The following is an 18,987-nucleotide window of genomic DNA, read 5'->3' as shown; positions in this document are numbered from 1 at the left end:
TTGCTACGGAAAAACGCAAATTTAACCAGGCTAATTTAAGTACTACAGTTACAGTTTACACTGTGAACGTATCGTTATTGTTTTTTACTTTGCTGTTTTTACAAACTTTGTTGATTGTGTAGTATTAGTTGCCAGAGTGACAGTTCTTAAATATAGAGTGCGCATCAAAACCTCTGATTTTTCAGCAAGTCGGTATGTACATATACTTATATACAGTCTCTGTCTCACAGCTCATTTCAATTCTTTTCTTCGCTATGCGGTGATAGCTTGTGTCTTTCCGGAAGCTGAGTAATTTTTTTTTGCATTCCTTCATTATGAGTAATCAAGTGTTGATATCGCTGTTGCGTTTCAATGTATGATAAGTTGGAGTTTTATTATAGGAATGCTGGACCGTCATACATTCATACATACATATTATGGGAGCAAAGGATCAAGTGGTTCACAATTAGAAGGAAAGAAATCTATTACAAGGAAAAAAGGAGTAGGAACGAAGGAGAATCTATGGGTTCGCATATAGAATCTGGTGCACAGTTGCTGGCAAGATTAAAAGGCAAACCGAGTTTGCATTGCCTAGACGACACCCTATTCGTCCAAGGTCCTCAAAGTACAGACATCATAGAAATCAATGGAGAGCATTCGACTGGAAAAACTCTACTTCTCTCTCAAATGCTCGCAAAGTGTATCTTACCAAATTGCGTTGGTACCTTCAGAATTAACGGCTGTAACGCTTCAGCTATCTTGATAAATACAGACCATCATTTTCAAGTTTCAAAATTGATCGACTTAATGACAGATATGATAGAGACTGCTTATGCTGTGTCGTCCGCGTCCGCGTCCGCGTCCGAAACGGTCCTGAACAATTTCGATAAAATAGCTATTGTCCGAAATTCATTACGTAACCTGCATATCATCGATTGTTACGATAGCGAACAATTCTTCTTAACCTTGTGTACATTGGACGACCTATTTCTTAGCAATGCTGAAGTTGCTCTGTTAGCTGTCGACAATATGACGGCATATTATTGGCAAGATCGCCAAAATAATGGTGCTATAACGATTGATTCTTATATTAGGAAACTGTTAAAGCACATTAAACTGCATACAATTCGATTTAATGTCGCAACAATATACACCCGACCCTGTAACACCATCATCGATTATAAAGAAAATAAATTTACAAGAGACCTATTAGCAGGTACTACCAATTATAAAATACATTTGCGCCGAATGCACAACGCCCGACAACTAATGTGTACACTCGAAGGAGCGCAAGTCTTTAAGAGAATCAACTATTCTATTTTATCGGGTGGTATAAAATGGAAAACGGACGAAGGAAATGTATAAACTCTATCTCGTCAGATTTACGAGATTCAGTAAGGAGTACGTACTGTATCAACTGAAGAGTATTTTATCCACAATGTCCAGAGGATTTAACAATCTGGAACCCGCTAAAATTACGCGCGATATTTTATCGCCGTGATGAGCTAATGTCGCTTCTTGAATTACTTTTGCTTCCTCCGCAGTAACTCCTCCAATCACGTATATTACAATATAGGGATTGTCGCGAGGATGACGCTTTGCTTTACCCCTTGAGAATAAACTATGGTGGAAAGTACATACATACGTTCGTTACATATACCTACTGCATATCTCAAGTGCGACGTATGTAAAATACATCGCGCCAAATGCTACGAAAATTCTTACTTGAAACCAGCTGAAATAAGCGAAGACGATCTTTGACGGAGGTCCCTTAACTCTCGAGGTATGCCTATACCTATACAAAGCACATCCCTAGTTATTTGCTCCAAAAGACCAATGTATCGAATTGCTTCTTGCGAACTTGGCCTTACCATAGAAAATCTGCAATTTGTTTGGTTCGATAAAAGTCTCGTGTCACCTCACCCGATACGAACCAGTTTCAAGACTTGATGAATTTGCGAAAATCATAGTTCACCTGTAGTCTTGTAGCGTCGAACGCTGTTCCGCGATTAAACGAAGCGTCCCGATAATACGTGCAGCTATTCTACGCGATGTTTCCCGTACCACAGTTGCTTCATTCCCTCCTGATACGTAGACATAACCCGTGCAAGTTACTCAACATTTCTTCTATCGTATTAGAAGCGATCACTAATAATTAGCTCATACCTAAGAGTAATAAAGTACGCTGATAGGTCGATGTGGTACTAGTCGATGAACTGCCCTTGAAAATTTGAAAATCTTGGAAAATTGCGTTCGCGATCGACTCTTCTAATTGGTGTTCTTGCTGCGTAGAAAATCGGATTTGCATTCCCGCAAGGGCGTAAACGTGTATTAATAACGCTAACAGATTCTCGATGTCGAGCCCTCTATGAATTCGTGTTCGTATCACGTTACTTAGCTAAAATCATTTTCAGATTAACTTTAACGCAATTATGCAATGGAGCGCGCGTTGCAATCAAACGATCAATTACTTGCGCGAGTATGCTGGATGATTCTCGGCTGACGGAAAGATTTTGCAGCGCCAATTTCTCTAAACTGCCAAGTAATTCCAGCTGACAGACCTTCTGGGACGTTGATGCTTCCACTATCGCCAAGATACTCTATGTTTCAGCAAGAAATGGAAATGCACTTTGGATGCAATTAGATACCTAATATAAGCCTGCGCTAAGTAGATATATACATAGGATAATAGAGAAGAAAATTACCTGAAACTTTTCTGTAGAAACTGTCATAGGATCTATGCTATTTGTAGTTCGAATTTTACTAAGCACTTTCTCTAAACTGTGGCCAGAAATTCTTGCTGTTGTTCTTAATTTTGGACTATCCTTCGCGGGAACCATATCGGTTAGCGACTGATTAGCCATAGCTAACAACTTTTTTTCTTTTTCTAAAATAAAAAGATCCATTGTAATTTTCTCCACACTCGCCAAACATCCTGGCACTTGGAATGCTCGCTGCACTTCCTTAAAACCGATAAAACAGACTAAATAATCCAGTTTGTACATCGAACGATCTGTCGAAAGAACAACTTTACCTCTACTGTTCCAAATACAGGCGACATACCAATTGCTACATCGTTATTATGATGAGGTAAACGAGGGAACGTTCGCAATATTTTTGTGAGGAATGATTCCACGCTATTGCTAGTAGGCGTACAGAGATCCAATGTTCTGTCCACTAAAATAAGCGACACCCCCATTTCTGTAGCTTCCGACATCTGCTGCACAATCAAACATGACAAACGATCCATTATTCCTTTTTTCCCCCTATTCCATCCTTTCTACTCACATCTCGGCGACCTGTGTTAACCGCATAATTCTCCAAATTCTCCGCAAGTTGATCGCTCAATTTTCCAAGCGAATAAATATCCAACCTAGCATTTATACTATCAAACAATTTGTAAAATGAATTTGCTAGAAAATTTAATGCACAAAGTGTATCGTTTGAAACATTTCCATCTAAAGATGGCATTAAATCTCCGAACGGAGGTGTTACGAATAAATCTCTATTCAAAATGGCAATGAAAAGTGGCATATGGACGATGTCTACCGAAGGCTCCTGCGAATAAGTTTGCTTTTATTTCAAATAGGATTAATAATTTCAAAATGATTAGAAACAGTTGACACACTTGCGACAGATTTCCCGAAGCCATCCAGGCTTTGATGTTTCCTTTTAATTTACTATAGTTTAGTCTCTCCTCTGTCTCTTTGATTCCAGGGTAGTTAGCAGCGCAACAAGGAACACCACAATATATAGCACAGCTGTCAAACGCATTTTTTGCTAGAATCATTTTGATTGTACGCTGATAAAATGCTGGATCACTAGCAGTCGAAATGATAACGGCTTTTTTCGCATCTTTTACTTGGACGTACTATAAATAACACAGATACATGCGTATATTTTACATGGGTAGGCAACTAATTTAAAATTTATTCTTCCTAATTAAGTATAAATTACGTTTACCTACTCGAAAGTGATACATGTCAAGCTCATGAACTGCAATCGCACCAGCATCTTTAAGCACCAAGAAACCTTTACCATTGGTATACCAATGTAAGCATTCAGCCGCATAGTGATCTATATAAACCACTGTACCGCCCACTTGGCAGAGTACGTTTGCCCAACATTCTGAGATGAACCTTCTCATTTCAAATACAATATCAGACATTTTTCCTGCCTTTCTTCTATATTTCTTTATTCTTCTTATGTATGAACCCGTATAACTAAAAGGCTGAATGCTAAGTGCGTCGAGTACGTTGCGGTTTCTGCGGCGCGTAAGTACGTATGTACGGTACGTACTGTTGCGATTTGCGATCCTCGCCCTAGCGGCGTTTAGCGCGAAGTGCGAACTTGAAAGAGTTAAGGATGAAGTTTATTACATTTGAAATTTGTCTTCGCCTCCTTCCTTATCGCTCGAAAACAATGTATTAATTTTAATCTGTGTGAATCTGTGTGTTATGTGAAGGTAGCTATAGGACATAGGGATGTTAATTTTTATGTAAGAGCGAAATTCAAACTTCTCTGCAGCGGAAAGATCTAGGGTATGTTCCGTTTCGCGCATACTCCGCATAGACCGCAGGCCAAGTCGCTGCAAAAAGTCGCCGTGTGCATAGGCCCTAATTGTAGACATGCGGGTTCGAACTTCGAAGCGAGCAGCACACCTGGAAGGTTTTAAGCGAGAAAGCGAGATCGAAACTGAGAGCGAGTAAGGCCAAAAAGTATTCAGAAGCGTGGTGTGAATTATTGGTTAGTTATTTTCATTCCAGATACATATACGTTTACGACATTTAAGCACGTGTCGTGTATAAAATACAAAATTCGTATCTTTACCCACCATTAATTACTAATAAAAAATGAATCATGACAAGTAAAGTAATTAGAAATAAATGTACGATAATAACTAAAATTTCTTTGAATTGAAAAAGAAAAAAAAATGAAATTGATAGATTATTATCAAATTTCTTTTTTGGGTTTCTTTACTTTTCCTTCCACATCTGCGTGCCAAATTTTATCGAGCGGGTAGCGGCTCATCTCGTAAAACCACTTAAAATTCTGTCTTCGCTTTCAATAATTGCCGGTGTCCTGTTTGTAAGGGTAAAAACTCCGGTCGGGAAAGGCCGAAAGTCATAAAGTCATAAACTTTGTTCGGATGACCTCTTCTTGACCCTGAGGGTTGCGCTTATCTACCTTTCAGATGTTTATGTAATGCAATCGGAAAGCGTGCCTCAATCACCAGCGATTCCATTTCTTTCGTTCATTGAAATTCCCGCGCAACTCGTGAGCTGAGTGCGTCAGCGCTCCACGGGCATACGGAATCGCCTAATATAAGTATCGGTGCTTCGAGAGCTTCGAGAGATCAAAGTTTCTCGATTTCTTCTCAAATAATCGAACGACCATTGGTATATCGAGATTTGATTTTCGATTTAAAGTACAAGTACAGCCATTTATCGAAGAAAATTGTAACCTAAAATCACCTAAAATAGAAAATGATCGTGCGTCGGCGGGGTTGTTGTTTCGAGATAAAAAGGACAACAATAAAAAATCGTGATTCCGTAAGCAATTTGTAACCGCAGATTTTTCAACTACGTCTTACCAAGTGGGGGCTGAAGCTGTTCTAGTCTTGAAGTAGGTATAGAATTTTAACAGAAAAGCAACTACCTAAGTAGTTGGAATCCCTCTTCTATATTTTCCAACGTTCAAACCGTTTACTATAATCGTTCATCCTTTAATCGTTTTATAGTCACTTTACGTGTACAAGAACATCGAAACAACTAAACAACTTGCGGGTTGATAAATGTGCGGTACACTACACTTTGGGTACTTGAACGAAATACATACGTAGAGTGCGAACCTTTAACAAGCTATCAGGGATTAAAGGAATCTGTGATATTGTCACGTTGGTTTCTTGGGTATGCTCAGTAATGTCGTCGGGGAACTGTATAAAATCCATGGGAACGCTACAATGGGATATGATCGAATTGGCCAGTCATCTGCGTCAAGAGCGTCTGTTTGTTAGTTCGGAGCAACAGAATTTGCAGATACTCAATGAAAAGGTAGATGATAATTATTGGAATTAAAAATAGAGATTGAAAGGGGAAGAGGGGTAAAGAATGACTGAGTTAAATGTTTGCAGGTATTGTACGCATCGTCGAATTTGGCTCAACAAGCATGGATCACAGCGCAGGAAAGAGTTAATCTGAATCGCCTGATTATGTCTAGACCAGATTGTACACCAGCGTCTTGCTGTCAGAAAGCAAATACATTAGAAAATTCGCAGTTTCTTGATGTGTACAAGTATTTACGTTACCAGGCTTGTTTGTCTTATGGGGAATTCTTAGGCGCGCTTAGAAAGTCTCCTAAACTTGTTGCGTCGTGTTTGGTCGAAGGTGACAAATTAGTACCCGATTTGGTACAAAGTATCGTTCAGTCGTTGGTGGCAGGTTTGTACGGGAGTTGTCTGCTACCAGAAGATAAAATTCTGGTCCTGAAACTACTGAAACATCTGATGCTGCTGCAAATAGTTCCATCAGATAATCCTCGAAGGTTACTCAGACACGGCACGTGCGCTTTCTCTAAGTTTTACTCGGTCTTTCACGAGAGTCTTTTCTCAGCCAAGTTTTTCTTAACAGCCGCTTTACATAATCCTATCGTACAGTTACTAATGGAGGATGAAATGTTTCTGGACATTGATCCGGAAAAGGCGCCTATAAGGTTCCCTCCGTCCGAGAGGCTGAAAAAATTTGGAAAGGAAGGTACCCCCGAGTACGAAACCAAGCTGCAACATTACAGACTCTGGACGATCAGTTCTCTGTTTCGCATCACGCAAAGATTTATAGTCAGTATACGGGAAAATATGCACTGCTTTCCTAGCAGCGTGTGCTGGTTGGTTAGACAGATGGCAGGGCTTTTAGGGAAAAATGGAAACATCGATCCGAAGGAAGTGCAAACGATGTGCACTGATCTGGTTTTCACCTATTTCATATGTCCGGCGATAGTGAACCCAGAACCATACGGTATTACCGATGCGCCCATCAGCTACATTGCCAGATTTAATCTTATGCAAGTTGGACAAATCCTGCAAATGCTTTCATTAATGAAATATCAAACTGTTGATAGCAAAACGTTCGATCTTTACAAGAAGTTCGACAGGGATTCAGTCTCTTCCATAATAGACGTAATGGTGGATGGTGCAACAGAAGAACTTCAGGACGAGCCTAACGTTATTCACAATAATAAACTCCGAGGCCTTTCCCGTTCCGCTGCCTTGTTCACGGAAACCGAATTGAACACGTTGATTACATTTCTGCAGACCATAGCTGCGGAGAGTACAATCGCGGAAAGTGCATCGCGGTCCGCTACCTTCGACGCGAAACAGTTGATTGATATGCTCTCTCAACTACCTCCTGGTTCCTTGGCCGCTAATAAACTAGTCAATAACGTCGGCGTAGAAACTACCAATAGACAACGGGGAGGTCTCCTAGGTAAAGGTAATAATAGCATTACTCCTGTTATCCTTTCGGCTTAGAATGAAAAAATGATAAAATTAGTAAATTAGGTAGAATACGACTCTTCTGTTTTCTATTTACGCTTTAATCATGAAATATATGCGTACGTAAACAATAGGGAAAGGACGAGGGACGCGAGTGTCGTCGTCATCGTCGTCCTACTCATCCAATGCTACTAACGACGGAGGGGACGAATTGAACGGTACTTCCACCCCCGAGGAAGAATCTGCTGACAGAAACCACCCTCAAGACGTTCTCGTTATTCCGTTTGGGCCAAACACTGGAGAATTCGTAGGACTTCTTAGCGAACAGAAAGTACATGGCCCATCTTTTTTGTATTTCTTTAATTTCATCGTCGCACTTCCTGCATTCAAAAATCGCCCTGCCATCTCCTTTTTCTTTTCCTTATTCTTGTCGGTATAATACCAACGATAGCTTTCCTCTTCGATATTATTGCAGGTGTTGTGTACGGAGCATCGATCTAATATGGAAAATGGATCGGTTACTCTGAATCTTTCGGATGAAATATCGATATCGAGCATACACGATAGACGGGGAAGCTGTGGTGGTGGCGTTGATCGTATAGAGACACAGGAAAAAAAGACCCGGTTTTCCCTGTCCCATGACGAAGGTACATATATACATACATATTTTCATTAGAATCCATTAGATCTAACGGTCTTGAATAATCGCTCGTAGAAATTTTTAATGCAATTTAGGGTATAGTTTACACTTTCTAGTTTCTAGTCTTTCTTCGGTGGCAGTTGAAAAGGCATTTACACATATCTCGGTGATATTTTATTATAGTAATTCTAAGTCTCTTAGCAAAGATATGCATTGACGTTGAAAATGATTAGTTTTGTTCGAAGGCTTCATCGGAAATACCCCAGACAATTTGGAGGCTGTGTCGGAAGCTGCTTCAAATCATAGCGTCGCTTCCTCTCTTGAACTAGAAACAGAGGATCAAAACGACAATCTATCCGATATGGTGTCCGCCAGTGTTTCCGGACGAGGAACACCCAATATATCAGGTTAGTACATATGTATTTGTATTTGTAGAGAGGAGCGAGCGACGAGCGTGAAGAATAATACGGATGCTGTCGGGTTTTTGTGTACAGGTCGTGATACGCCATCGTCTCAAATCACCGAAGGAGACGAGGGACGAGTGGCAGGCGAAGCACGACCGTTGGATTTACCACCGCCAAACATACCAACGAAACAAAGTCGGTCTGAAATAGACGACAAGTTTTGCAAGTTTGAGATAAAGAAACTGATCGAAGGTACTTTGAAAGTATAATACCATATAAAAAAAATATCCGTAACTCTATTGTTTGTCTCTTATGACGGTTTCAGGAGACGAGACCGTCTCGATGGTGTCTGATACGTGGTCGACGGACGTTCTGGCTTCAGACAGCGAAATAGTCGAGCAACAAGAGAAGATGCTATATCCTCCTCCGCCCGAGCAAAATCCGCCAGTTTTATCAGCACCGTCAGAATCGACGCCGCAAGCTGCGTTAGATGTGAGCGAAACTGCATCTGAAGCATGGAGCACCGACGTCCTAGCTAGTGACTCCGAGAGACTCACCGAAGTTGATACCGATGATACTGCTAGTGTCGCGAGGTATATGTTAAACGAGAAAAACGAAATGAAGGTTGGAGGAGGAGGAGGACGCATTTGATTTCGCAACCGTGCGGTTGCTTTATTTCCAGATCCGATGACACCGCACGATCGGAAATTGAGGTCGAAGCTCGTAGCGAAGCGGAAGTTACCGAGGAAACACTGTCACAAACGATTCCTCGTAAGAATAATTTCTTAATCTTAAGCAGATGCGTTATCTTCTTATCAGATCCGATACTTGCTTTCGCGATATTTATTTCATATCTCGTTCGTCTTTAGAAGCCACTACATCCACTGAATGTTCGTCAACGAGTTTTCAAGCGGTACCAACTAACCGAGAAAATACACGGTTTTCTACAACCGTGTCCCTGTCACCGACAACATCCCCTTCAACATGTTCTTCGAATGTAACTGAACAGAACGAAAACAGATCTGATTATCAACCAATCGCCGTAGAATATGTGGATAAAAATGCCAACAATATCGGTGGCGCCGTGGATTATGGTAAACCGTTGCGCGAAGGTTGCGATCGGTTGGTCAATCTCGTAGACAAGCTTCACATCGATGACGGGAAGGGTCAGATAGAAGGGCAAATCTCGACTCATAATCATATTGGGGCCGCAGCTGTTGCACCGGCATTGTTATTAGCAAATCATATCTCCCCCCCAATTTTGTCGGACGCAAACAAATTGCGGATCACCGATGTAAATCCAGAGGTCTGATGTTCCTTGTTGATATAGTTTTTAAGTAATAGTAGTGGTACTTTTACAACACGCTCGATGCGTTTTTCAATTACAGGAACTGGAAAACTGTGTTGGTTCGGTCAGTGAGAGTATTAGCGAGACTGGTCCGGAAGCCACGGTTGGATTGAGTACCGGTAGTTTGACGTCCAGCAGTAGCTCTAGCTCCGAGTCACGCACAAAGAACGTGAGCTCAGATTTACGGCTGTCGGGCACGTCGTTGGTTAATGGAAATTGCGATGCAATCGCTACTGCAACTGACTCCCCGAAACCTGTCGCATCTAGTGGCGCCATACCAAAAAGTATTAGTTTCGATATGACCGCGGAACGTGGGGACAAAGAATTGTTGGACGACGATCAAAAGAACAAAAGAAGTTTTTTTGGGAAATTAAAAATGTCTCTGAGAAATCGACGGGGTAAGGCAATTCGTGGTACAGATGATATCGGCAGGTGTTACGACCGAGAAGCTGCCGGAGACAGTATCGACATAGGACGACACAGATTACGTAGAATAATGTCGGAGAATACCACGGCGACCAGTAACGCGATCGTTAGTGGTAGTGGTACGTATTGCTTTTCTTCGCAGTTGTGCCGTTGTGCGTGTAGCTATTTCGGCGGTACCGCGGCTGATCGAGATAGAGAATCGCAAGCAACGAAATAAGAAAGAAAATGGTTTAAAAACTTTGCAGATAGTACAGACGATATCTTGGCCAAGTACAGGAGAAAACCGAGTGCGGCTAGTGACACAGCATCGATCGAGAGCAACCAGTCGCGTACGAAGGAGACAACAGAGGACGAGAGACTTCTCCTAAATCCAAATAACATTGAAGTCTCGTATGCGTTTGCCGACGCAAAAAGGAAATTGCGTATGGTACTCAGTACCGCTGATCTCCAGCATATTCCTTGGAACGCTACATCGGAGGTAAACCATAAGACACCTCTTCTCACCTCCTCCGTTTTCCGTTTTCCTTCCCGATTCTTTCGGATCGTTACCACTCGGATCGGTCTCGTCTCTTGTATGTATAATTATTTCAAATTCTTGTTCCACACAATGCTTAAAACACGACGACTATCTGCTGTTACAGCGAAACTGTTGGTCTCAAAAAGAGAACGAACTGGTTGCTTTCCTACAATTACAGTTAGCAGAAGCGATCAATTTACAGGACAGAGCGTTAATAGCTCACCTACACGAAACGCTGCGGTGTGTTCGATTGTTCAACGAGGACGGATGTAGGAAACTATTCAAATCGTTGCGCGAAGATTATCAAAAACGATCTCCTTACATTGCATATCTGATTAGATGTCGGCAAGGACTACTTTCCACGTTGGCTCATTTGGACAGGTATAACTATCTAATCGATTTAAGCTACATACATACATACATATGTACATAGGCCCGATGTATCGTAACGTTAAGAGTCTAATTAATGACGTTAACGTTCTGTGAACGTGCGAAGATTGTGCGTCAGGATAAAATGTGACCGCGACGCCGTGAACAATCATCTTGTATCCGTGTGCGTAAGAGTATTTTTGGAGAAAAGGGAGTCGCTTCTTTTACGTTTCTGCGATGAATTCAAGAAGCTGACGCTAGCCGACGAGAAACAGGATCTGGTCGATAGCTTCCTGGGGAAAGTTCATACAAAAATGGATAACGATCCGATATGGCAATGTAAGTGGAGAATTAATTGTTGTTCAGAGCTATGTAGCCATGTAGCTAGTAATTAGGACGATCGATCATAAACCATTGGTACTCGTAGGCGCGAGCGAAAATCAGCTATCGCTAGCCAGAGTTGTGGTGGAAAGGACCGTGATGGCACGTGTTTACCATAATGCGCTTTATCCAAATGGTGACGGAGACATTTATAGGGATCAATTGCTTCACGATCATATTAAGAAATTGGCCAAAACCGTCACACCAAACCATAAAGATCTACGAATTCCCAAGATATACCATTATGAGTGCCCCTGGCCGTGGGCTCAAGCAGAACTGGCTGTGATATCAGCGTACAAAACTCCTAGAGATAAGCTACAATGTGTATTTCGTTGTGCTACCACAATCATGAATCTGCTTTCAATGGCAACCGAAAGAGGAGTACCCGCAGCCGATGATCTCATTCCTGTCCTGGTCTACGTTATTATAAAGGCAAGCTATTTTTCCCAAGTGTATTCTCATTCTCATTTCCATTATCATTCTTATTATAATTATTCTTTCAGACTAATCCGCCGTCCTTGCTTTCAACTATACAATACGTGGATAGCTTCTATGGGAATCGGCTAGAAGGAGAAGAACAATATTGGTGGACGCAATTTTGTTCCGCGATTGAATTTATAAAGACTATGGATTAAGTCGTATTTAGTTAATACTCTTGGAACTGTAGAAATAGTGTACCATAATTTTCATCGTCATTCACGTCCTTGTCATCATAATAATCATCAATGTTGTAGTTGTCACATATTATCATACTTTTCCCTCCCTTCATTGTCATCGTCATTGTCATTAATCAACATTTCTAATATCGTTGCTTATTACCACTGCTGCTTTTTAAAGTTTTCGCTCCAGTTAATAATCCTCTTTCTGCTGTTACTCCTACTGTCGCTTTCATTATTATCAATGTTATTGTCATTATCATCTTTAACTCTATCAATTTTAATTGCCAATAAAGGTCAGAGTAGTATGTATTGTTACTACGCTTTACACTAATATTATTACGTTTGCTGATGTTTCTGTTATTATCGTATTATCACTAATAGTCCTCCTACTGCTTTTGCTAGGATCTCTATCGTCGTCAATATCATTCTTATTCCTACTATTATTTTTGCTGTACTATTATCCCGCTATTGTTATCATTTGTATTAGGATCATCAATAACGATGCTTAAATGTCAACTAATCTCTTGCACCATTAAAGACTCGAGTGCTTTTGATATACTATTAAATCATGGAATGCAATCGTATAATATAATGTTTAAATGTAAAAAAGAACGGTGTAGCTCGGTGAGTATTTAAAGGACGCATCCACTCGATGTGTTACATATATGTGAATGTCATTCTTAAATTAACTTGCGCAAAAAAAGGTAGAAGAAATACTTCTTTTGCATAAAATGTTTATTTTAATATGAAATGTTTATGAAGAGATGAAACATACATTGTATTTTTCCACTTACTTTATCAGATTAGGTTATTAAACTGGAATTCGTCTTGTTCTGTTAAACGAAACTTATATGTTAGAAAGGATTTAATTGTGTGTATAAACAGTAGCATAGAAATTAAACTGACAGAACTTCGTCGAATCACTTCAAGTACTACTTCCATACATATTTCATTTATCCCTCGCACGTCGTATCGCAGAAATATGGTCTGAGTCTAAGGTCCCATACAGTCCCATCCTATATATAGACTTATCATCCGATGTAATTTTGTGTCACAAGCTCGGGGGCCCGGGGGGCTCGCGAGCGCCTTACCATTTTCGTGTCACGCCCAACGTTATCGACTCAGTCTAAAATAAGATTACAATGCTACGAGTGGTAGGAATTAAAATTAAATCTTATAGCGTTACGACTAATTCCAAGAAACATGTGCACAATTCCATTCCGTAATAGATTTTCATACATGAAAGTATGTTGTAACACTTACAATTTTTTTCTTCGCCTCCATAAATAAAAAGTGTTCGAGAAGGATTTAAACTTTCGGAATTTGAAAAATAATTTTTTTTTTTTAGTTTTTCGGACTTTTTTCGAAAACCGTTTGTCGCACGAGAAAAAGTAATACATTATAAAAGATGCGCCTTGTTCGGATCTACAACTTTTGTTTGACATATTTTTTTTTTATTTAATCAATAACTTGGGAGATATTATATAAAATCGACTTCGTGAGGGCCCAGGGGCAGCACCTTTTCCCGTTATCCGATCGGGCTCAAACTTTACACAGATTCTTTCTGTAATTATTTGGAACTATTCTAGAGGGTGCCGCGAAGAAAATTCAAAAGTCGAAAATAAGAGCCACCCTAGTATCCAAGCACGCAACACCCATCAGCATTTCAACATTTGTCAGAGTAGTTCCTGAGTTGGACGCTGTTCATGGACAGAGGCCGCTGAATTCAGTCCTCGAGTTATGGGTCGGCAACACAGTTTGGGTGGTGGCACGAAGTCCTATAAGGTGATAGGTCTATGTCTATCCTATACTTCGTCGATGTGATTACCAGGGGGGCCAAGCTTCCCTCTTACGAAAGTTGAAGCAGAGTTTGTAGCGCCTCCTACCAATGAGGTGCGTACTAAACTGTGAATGTGTGAATTGGTGTGAATCGGGACGTATGTGTATGTGTATACGTGTAATGTACCGTTTACTTTAAAACCTGTCCACGGATCGTCGCGCCAGCGACACGTATGCAGCAGATAGAAGGATAAACATTGAAATTGAATATTTCTTCTTTTCTTAGGAAAAGAAAATATATTCAATTGCTTTGTATATCCTTCTATCTGCTGCATACGCGTCACTGACGCGACAATCCATGGTCAGACGGCCTTAGAAAGGGTAAACCAGGGAAAGTGAGGACACTTCCTCGTGTCTGCGCCAAACATTTCTAAATGACGACGGTCGTCATGGTAACATTTCACCAACGTCGAAAGGTTGTGTGTCGTGCTCACTGATACACGTAGGTATGTGTGTGTGATGTACCTAGCGCCTCCTACCAATACGGTGCTAACTAAACGGGAAAACTTCAGCCAAACAAAGACGGCTTGGTCCCCCTGTTTACAACGTATGTACATGCCACGAAACCACGATATGTATATACACTAGGGCGGAGCGATACTATATAGGCAAAATTTAAATTTGAATTTTCAGTTGGCCTGGGTGCAGGACAAGTGTCTTTTAATTAACCTAACATAACTGTAAAAAATTTTGGAACAATATTCATTTCTGCAGGTTCCTTTTTCTCTTAAAAATGTAAAAAATAACTTATTTTAAAAATTCGTGAATTTTTACTTTTTTAAGAGAAAAAGGAACCTACAGAAATGAATATTTTTCCAAATTTTTTTACAGTTGTGTTTGGTTAATCAAAAGACAACTATTTCGCACTCAGGCCACCTGAAAATTCAAATTTAAGTTTTCGCCCTTATAATATCGCTCCCCCCTAGGGTGCGTTCCGATTCACGCATACTGCGCATGAAGTGCAGAGCAATCGTTCCGTTTTAGTTACTGCGCGCAGTGGTAGTGCAGAAAATTCCCTAGAATCCTTTCACTTCCGGTGCAGCGAGCGTGCAACAAACGCAGAAATTTATAGCGAATTTGGCACTGAGTCAACAGTCTCAGCACTCATAACTCGTTGCTGCTCATTGCCGTCGTAGAGTCAACATGGTTGTGATTTGATCGATGTTGACATGTGTCATTGCGTGTCGAATCGTTTTCGCCGATGATTGATTAAAAGTTATTTGCATTATAGTTAGATGCCGCCTAAATTTGTCGAATTCGGCATTCTTCGAAATAACAAATTTTTCATGTCTATATCTCTAGGTTATTATTGTTTCTCTCTCGCTCTCTAATTGTAAGTAAAAAAAAAGTTCGCATTTAGTTGGTGGAATATGTTGATAAATCAAGATCCACAGTGGAGTGGCGTTGCAGCATCTGAGATTCAGATGTTTCCAGATTTTGAATTCATAGGTAATACACATAATCAGTACGTCGAGTATCAACGTTTTGTTGGTTATGACACCGCAGGAGAAAAGGTGGTATATAATAAAAAAATTAAGAGATACATTTCTCTTTTACAGACAATGATTGCTCGATTCTTCCAGAAGATTTATTTCAGTCTTTGAGTTCTGAATTGGGTATTCCTCTTCTCTTAGAGAGCGAAGCACCTCTACAGACAGACAATGACAATGATTATTGTAATCAAATTACAAAAGATATTTCTCTATGCGAGTCTGCAACTAGTTTCAGAGACTTTGACATAAGTGTCTCGCAAGAAAGACCAGGTACAAGCAGAATGTATTATTTAGCTTTAATAATGTGATATATAATTCATAAAATTAGAAATATATAAATTTTATGGTATTTATAGTTGCAGATATAGATCGAAGCAAGAATAAAAAAGTGGAGATTAAATTGGAACCCGCGAGTCCTTATCTGCAATTACCTTTGTCGCCTGAACCGACTCATTCAGAATCCAGTAGATTCGAGTCACAAGTGGAAGTAGATTCTGTTACATCGTTGTGCGACTTGAAGGTACGGCAGCTTTTGCTAATCGCTCCTGACAATATCAATTGCCATTTCAATTCTCTTTTTGCCAATTTATTCCAGCCAACTCTAGAGACACCGCCGATTTCACCTCCGCAAACTATCTCGCCCTCTATATCTCCGGAACCTGTTTTAAATGCAGCAATCGCGAAGCAAATAAAACTTATGCCTATTAAATCTCCGGATGAGAAGCATACACAGTTCATTCTTTCTAAAGCAAATTCATCTAAACGCATTCGTGTTCAGCCAAAGAATAATCCTCGACTTGCTCCTGATGGTAAGGCAGTCAGCTTTTTAAATTTGTTTCACGATGTTTGCCTGTAATTATATGTAAGTATATGTATGTACTTATAAAATACGAATTTTTCCATTTCATACTTCCACCTAACCCAGAACAGCCACAGAACGCTATAATTTTAAATTCACAAAATTTCGTCGCGCTCACGCAGAAAGTGAAACAGAATTATACGTCACATCCGTTTGTGGCTCATTTATTGTCCACCAATGGGGGTGCGGGGGTGAATAGCCAGGCCCCTGAAATAAAGTTTTCGTCGATGCAGATAAAGACCAAAACGAGCAGAATTGAAATACCACAAGAGAACCATGTGAAAATAATGGATAATATCCCTGATACGTGCACATCGGATAGGGAAGCAACTGGTATGATTAATGTCGCTGACGCGCCCTTGTTTCTCAAGAATGGAACGTCCATAGTTGTAAAAAACGACCCATCTACGTGTAGGCCTATAGTAATTAAAACAGAAAACTCAAACTATGCTCCGATCGTTATAAAAAACGAGGCTCAAGATGGTATTAATATTACTGGACGGCAAGAATGCGAGATGAAAGCATTGAAAAGACAGCAAAGAATGATTAAAAACAGAGAATCGGCATGTCTCTCGCGGAAAAAGAAGAAGGAGTATGTGTCTTCGTTGGAAAAACAGATTTCTGAATTACAACAAGAGAATAGACAATTAAAAATGGTAAGCATTGGAATAAGATTACATATCCAGTATTGTGCTGAATTAATCATCTTAGGATGATCAGATGATAAATGACTACAATTATGCCGATCTCGTATCAGGAGAATAGGAACTTGAAACAGAGACTCTGGACTTTAGAAGACGCCACGGCCAGGAGCAGTAGTAATAAACTTGTGAGTATGAATCTTAACGCGAGTAAGAAGAATGTTGCTATTCTTTTGGGAGTGGTGCTTATGGTGTCCATAAATCTCAACGGTTTTAGGTAAGTATACATACATAATTACAGATCCTTGATATTTTATTCACCTTTTTAATTTGCCTCGAAAATAATACACGCTTGCTTTCGTTATACATAGTGGTATACTTTCTCAAAGCAATCGATTGGAGGATGCGTTACCTGCTGACATCCCTCTTAGCACACAGTATAGCAGACGTGGAAGAACGTTGCTCTGGACACCTAGGGATCAAATTCCGGAAGAAGTTGAGCAGAGCTTTCGCAAAAATACCTCGATGCCTCAACCTATGTGTCCGATGCATATCAATCAAAGTGAATCGATTCGATTGGATAAGGAATTAAGGCGATGGATCGGCGGAGAGTCCGAACAAGACAATTGGTATACACCGAAGAAAGCAAAGTTAAATGCCAAACTTCTCGGAGAGTTTTTATCATCAACACGCGCGGCGCAAAGAAAAGCCAAGGAGAAACATAGTAATTTGCTAAGGAAAAGCAAATCTGAAATACTTGGAAAAACGACAGGCTCGCCGATATCGAACGCGGTGGAAATCTTTTCTCCGATATTGCAGGAACATGCGTCTTTGTTCGAAGCGTTAGGCAGACGAGAAGACACATTTTACGTTGTTTGGTTTAGTGGAGAACATTTGCTCTTGCCAGCGTCGAGTAAAAATAGTACAGGACGACCGAGGATGTCGTTGGTTCTCCCTGCCCTGCCTATCAATGGTAAGAATTTCACGATTCACTCACGTTTCGTGTAGGTGTAGATTGTAAATTGTAAATACATGTATGTAATAGAAAGAGAACTTTTTATAGGAACATTCTCAACGCCTGCGAATCATATAACTATGATGCAAATTGATTGTGAAGTTACAAACACGCAACTGTTGCATTTACAGCAATCAGTTATACCTAATCATTTGAAAAATAACAAGAGGTCTAGAAGTGATATGCGCGAGACTCGTGCAGCCAGTGACGTATCAAATCCAATGACCACGGATACGACTAAAACTTATAAACCGTATTTCATTAAAGAATCTGATCAGAAGATTCTCCGCAAAAGGAACTTGAGAGATATTTATGCGGATAAGAATAGTGACAATTATAATGAGACAACCGCTTATATATTGAAACAAAAATTTGTTTCCGAATTTGATTTAGAGGAGGTAAAAACTGAACTGTTGGGCGGCTCAAGAAGGACGGGTTCGCGAACGAGATTTATGACATCGCAAAAGAAACAAAACTAAGGAACCTCTACGGTCTTTAAACGTTTTTATATAGTCTTTATAGCCTTTAAGGAATGCCTATATAGTGTTTTAATGGTGACGCACCACGAATGGATTCAACGCGAAATGAGTACCTATATTTCACCTGTTCGTAAACGGCTGGTATGTACATAGTACATACGTATCTGTTAAAAATTGTATCAGGAACGTATCGGTTAAAGGTAAGTAGCTTTATGCGTAATAAACTGTGACCACTAGGTATGTACTGACGGAAAACTTTCTTAAAAGGTACATGCACAGAATAAAACATTACGAGAATAACATTTAAGATATACGCTTGCAAATTACTATCCACATGGCTATGCATCTACACTCTACACCAACACAATGCATATGTACATATATTTCGACTATTGACTTTTCCACAACTAGGAATACTCGGGGTACGTTCAATTAATACAAGTGCTCAC

At 40.1% G+C, this 18,987-nt stretch overlaps 4 protein-coding genes across 12 annotated transcripts; 3 read left to right on the top strand and 1 right to left on the bottom strand.

Moving 5' to 3' along the window:
* Window positions 1–351: 351 nt before the first annotated feature.
* Window positions 352–2,976, top strand: Xrcc2 (X-ray repair cross complementing 2). The gene is made up of 2 exons (XM_076818788.1): window positions 352–1,762; window positions 2,394–2,976. Exon 1 carries the CDS (start codon window positions 352–354, stop codon window positions 1,342–1,344), a length of 993 nt encoding a protein of 330 aa, XP_076674903.1. The 3' UTR covers window positions 1,345–1,762; window positions 2,394–2,976.
* LOC143372530 (sec1 family domain-containing protein 2) lies at window positions 353–4,401 on the bottom strand. 5 transcript variants are annotated; one of them, XM_076818781.1, is made up of 11 exons: window positions 3,947–4,392; window positions 3,608–3,850; window positions 3,268–3,537; window positions 3,014–3,199; window positions 2,685–2,942; window positions 2,451–2,579; window positions 2,146–2,377; window positions 1,955–2,063; window positions 1,705–1,860; window positions 1,385–1,600; window positions 353–990 (listed from the first exon to the last, which is right to left on the bottom strand). In XM_076818781.1, the coding sequence occupies exons 1-10, from the start codon at window positions 4,145–4,147 to the stop codon at window positions 1,393–1,395; spliced, it is 1,992 nt and encodes a 663-aa protein (XP_076674896.1). In that variant the 5' UTR covers window positions 4,148–4,392; the 3' UTR covers window positions 353–990; window positions 1,385–1,392. The 5 variants fall into 5 exon arrangements, with proteins under 5 accessions (XP_076674896.1, XP_076674897.1, XP_076674895.1 ...); XM_076818782.1 differs by lacking the exon at window positions 353–990 and having other exon boundaries at window positions 1,052–1,600; window positions 3,014–3,196; window positions 3,947–4,394; XM_076818780.1 differs by lacking the exon at window positions 353–990 and having other exon boundaries at window positions 1,052–1,600; window positions 3,947–4,389.
* A 926-nt stretch (window positions 4,402–5,327) lies between these two features.
* Window positions 5,328–13,144, top strand: Gapvd1 (GTPase activating protein and VPS9 domains 1). Of its 4 annotated transcripts, none has more exons than XM_076817557.1 (16): window positions 5,328–5,604; window positions 5,720–6,032; window positions 6,113–7,466; window positions 7,603–7,799; window positions 7,944–8,115; window positions 8,354–8,515; window positions 8,603–8,764; window positions 8,838–9,105; window positions 9,195–9,283; window positions 9,382–9,818; window positions 9,901–10,405; window positions 10,532–10,764; window positions 10,928–11,184; window positions 11,300–11,511; window positions 11,600–11,985; window positions 12,057–13,144. In XM_076817557.1, the coding sequence occupies exons 2-16, from the start codon at window positions 5,901–5,903 to the stop codon at window positions 12,186–12,188; spliced, it is 4,698 nt and encodes a 1,565-aa protein (XP_076673672.1). In that variant the 5' UTR covers window positions 5,328–5,604; window positions 5,720–5,900; the 3' UTR covers window positions 12,189–13,144. The 4 variants fall into 4 exon arrangements, with proteins under 4 accessions (XP_076673672.1, XP_076673671.1, XP_076673669.1 ...); XM_076817556.1 differs by having other exon boundaries at window positions 5,329–5,604; window positions 6,113–7,460; window positions 8,342–8,515; XM_076817554.1 differs by having other exon boundaries at window positions 5,329–5,604; window positions 8,342–8,515.
* A 2,011-nt stretch (window positions 13,145–15,155) lies between these two features.
* Atf6 (bZIP_ATF6 domain-containing protein ATf6) lies at window positions 15,156–18,961 on the top strand. 2 transcript variants are annotated; one of them, XM_076819167.1, is made up of 9 exons: window positions 15,156–15,500; window positions 15,611–15,814; window positions 15,907–16,064; window positions 16,140–16,353; window positions 16,470–17,059; window positions 17,161–17,321; window positions 17,416–18,017; window positions 18,108–18,738; window positions 18,806–18,961. In XM_076819167.1, exons 1-8 carry the CDS (start codon window positions 15,422–15,424, stop codon window positions 18,536–18,538), a joined length of 2,439 nt encoding a protein of 812 aa, XP_076675282.1. In that variant the 5' UTR covers window positions 15,156–15,421; the 3' UTR covers window positions 18,539–18,738; window positions 18,806–18,961. The 2 variants fall into 2 exon arrangements, with proteins under 2 accessions (XP_076675282.1, XP_076675280.1); XM_076819165.1 differs by having other exon boundaries at window positions 15,157–15,500; window positions 15,901–16,064.
* Window positions 18,962–18,987: the final 26 nt, after the last annotated feature.

The sequence above is a fragment of the Andrena cerasifolii genome, chromosome 8 (assembly GCF_050908995.1).
Source record: "Andrena cerasifolii isolate SP2316 chromosome 8, iyAndCera1_principal, whole genome shotgun sequence".
In the NCBI taxonomy this organism is placed as follows: Eukaryota; Metazoa; Arthropoda; class Insecta; order Hymenoptera; family Andrenidae; genus Andrena; species Andrena cerasifolii.
Note: the sequence above shows the minus strand (reverse complement) of the source record. Positions and strands in the feature narration are given on the sequence as shown.

What these genes read in the sequence shown, in the direction of transcription:
- Xrcc2 (XM_076818788.1), top strand. Translation starts at nt 352, where the DNA reads ATGTATGATAAGTTGGAGTTTTATTATAGGAATGCTGGACCGTCATAC.
- Atf6 (XM_076819165.1), top strand. Translation starts at nt 15,422, where the DNA reads ATGTTGATAAATCAAGATCCACAGTGGAGTGGCGTTGCAGCATCTGAG. An exon ending in TCCTCGACTTGCTCCTGATG is followed by an intron (nt 16,354 to 16,469) that starts GTAAGGCAGTCA and finishes CACCTAACCCAG; the next exon opens with AACAGCCACAGAACGCTATA. An exon ending in CCCTGCCCTGCCTATCAATG is followed by an intron (nt 18,018 to 18,107) that starts GTAAGAATTTCA and finishes AACTTTTTATAG; the next exon opens with GAACATTCTCAACGCCTGCG.
- Gapvd1 (XM_076817554.1), top strand. Translation starts at nt 5,901, where the DNA reads ATGTCGTCGGGGAACTGTATAAAATCCATGGGAACGCTACAATGGGAT. An exon ending in GATAAAGAAACTGATCGAAG is followed by an intron (nt 8,765 to 8,837) that starts GTACTTTGAAAG and finishes TGACGGTTTCAG; the next exon opens with GAGACGAGACCGTCTCGATG. An exon ending in CTTGGAACGCTACATCGGAG is followed by an intron (nt 10,765 to 10,927) that starts GTAAACCATAAG and finishes CTGCTGTTACAG; the next exon opens with CGAAACTGTTGGTCTCAAAA.
- LOC143372530 (XM_076818781.1), bottom strand. Translation starts at nt 4,147, where the DNA reads ATGTCTGATATTGTATTTGAAATGAGAAGGTTCATCTCAGAATGTTGG. An exon ending in TTTCTACAGAAAAGTTTCAG is followed by an intron (nt 2,580 to 2,684) that starts GTAATTTTCTTC and finishes GCTGAAACATAG; the next exon opens with AGTATCTTGGCGATAGTGGA. An exon ending in TCGACGCTACAAGACTACAG is followed by an intron (nt 1,861 to 1,954) that starts GTGAACTATGAT and finishes AACAAATTGCAG; the next exon opens with ATTTTCTATGGTAAGGCCAA.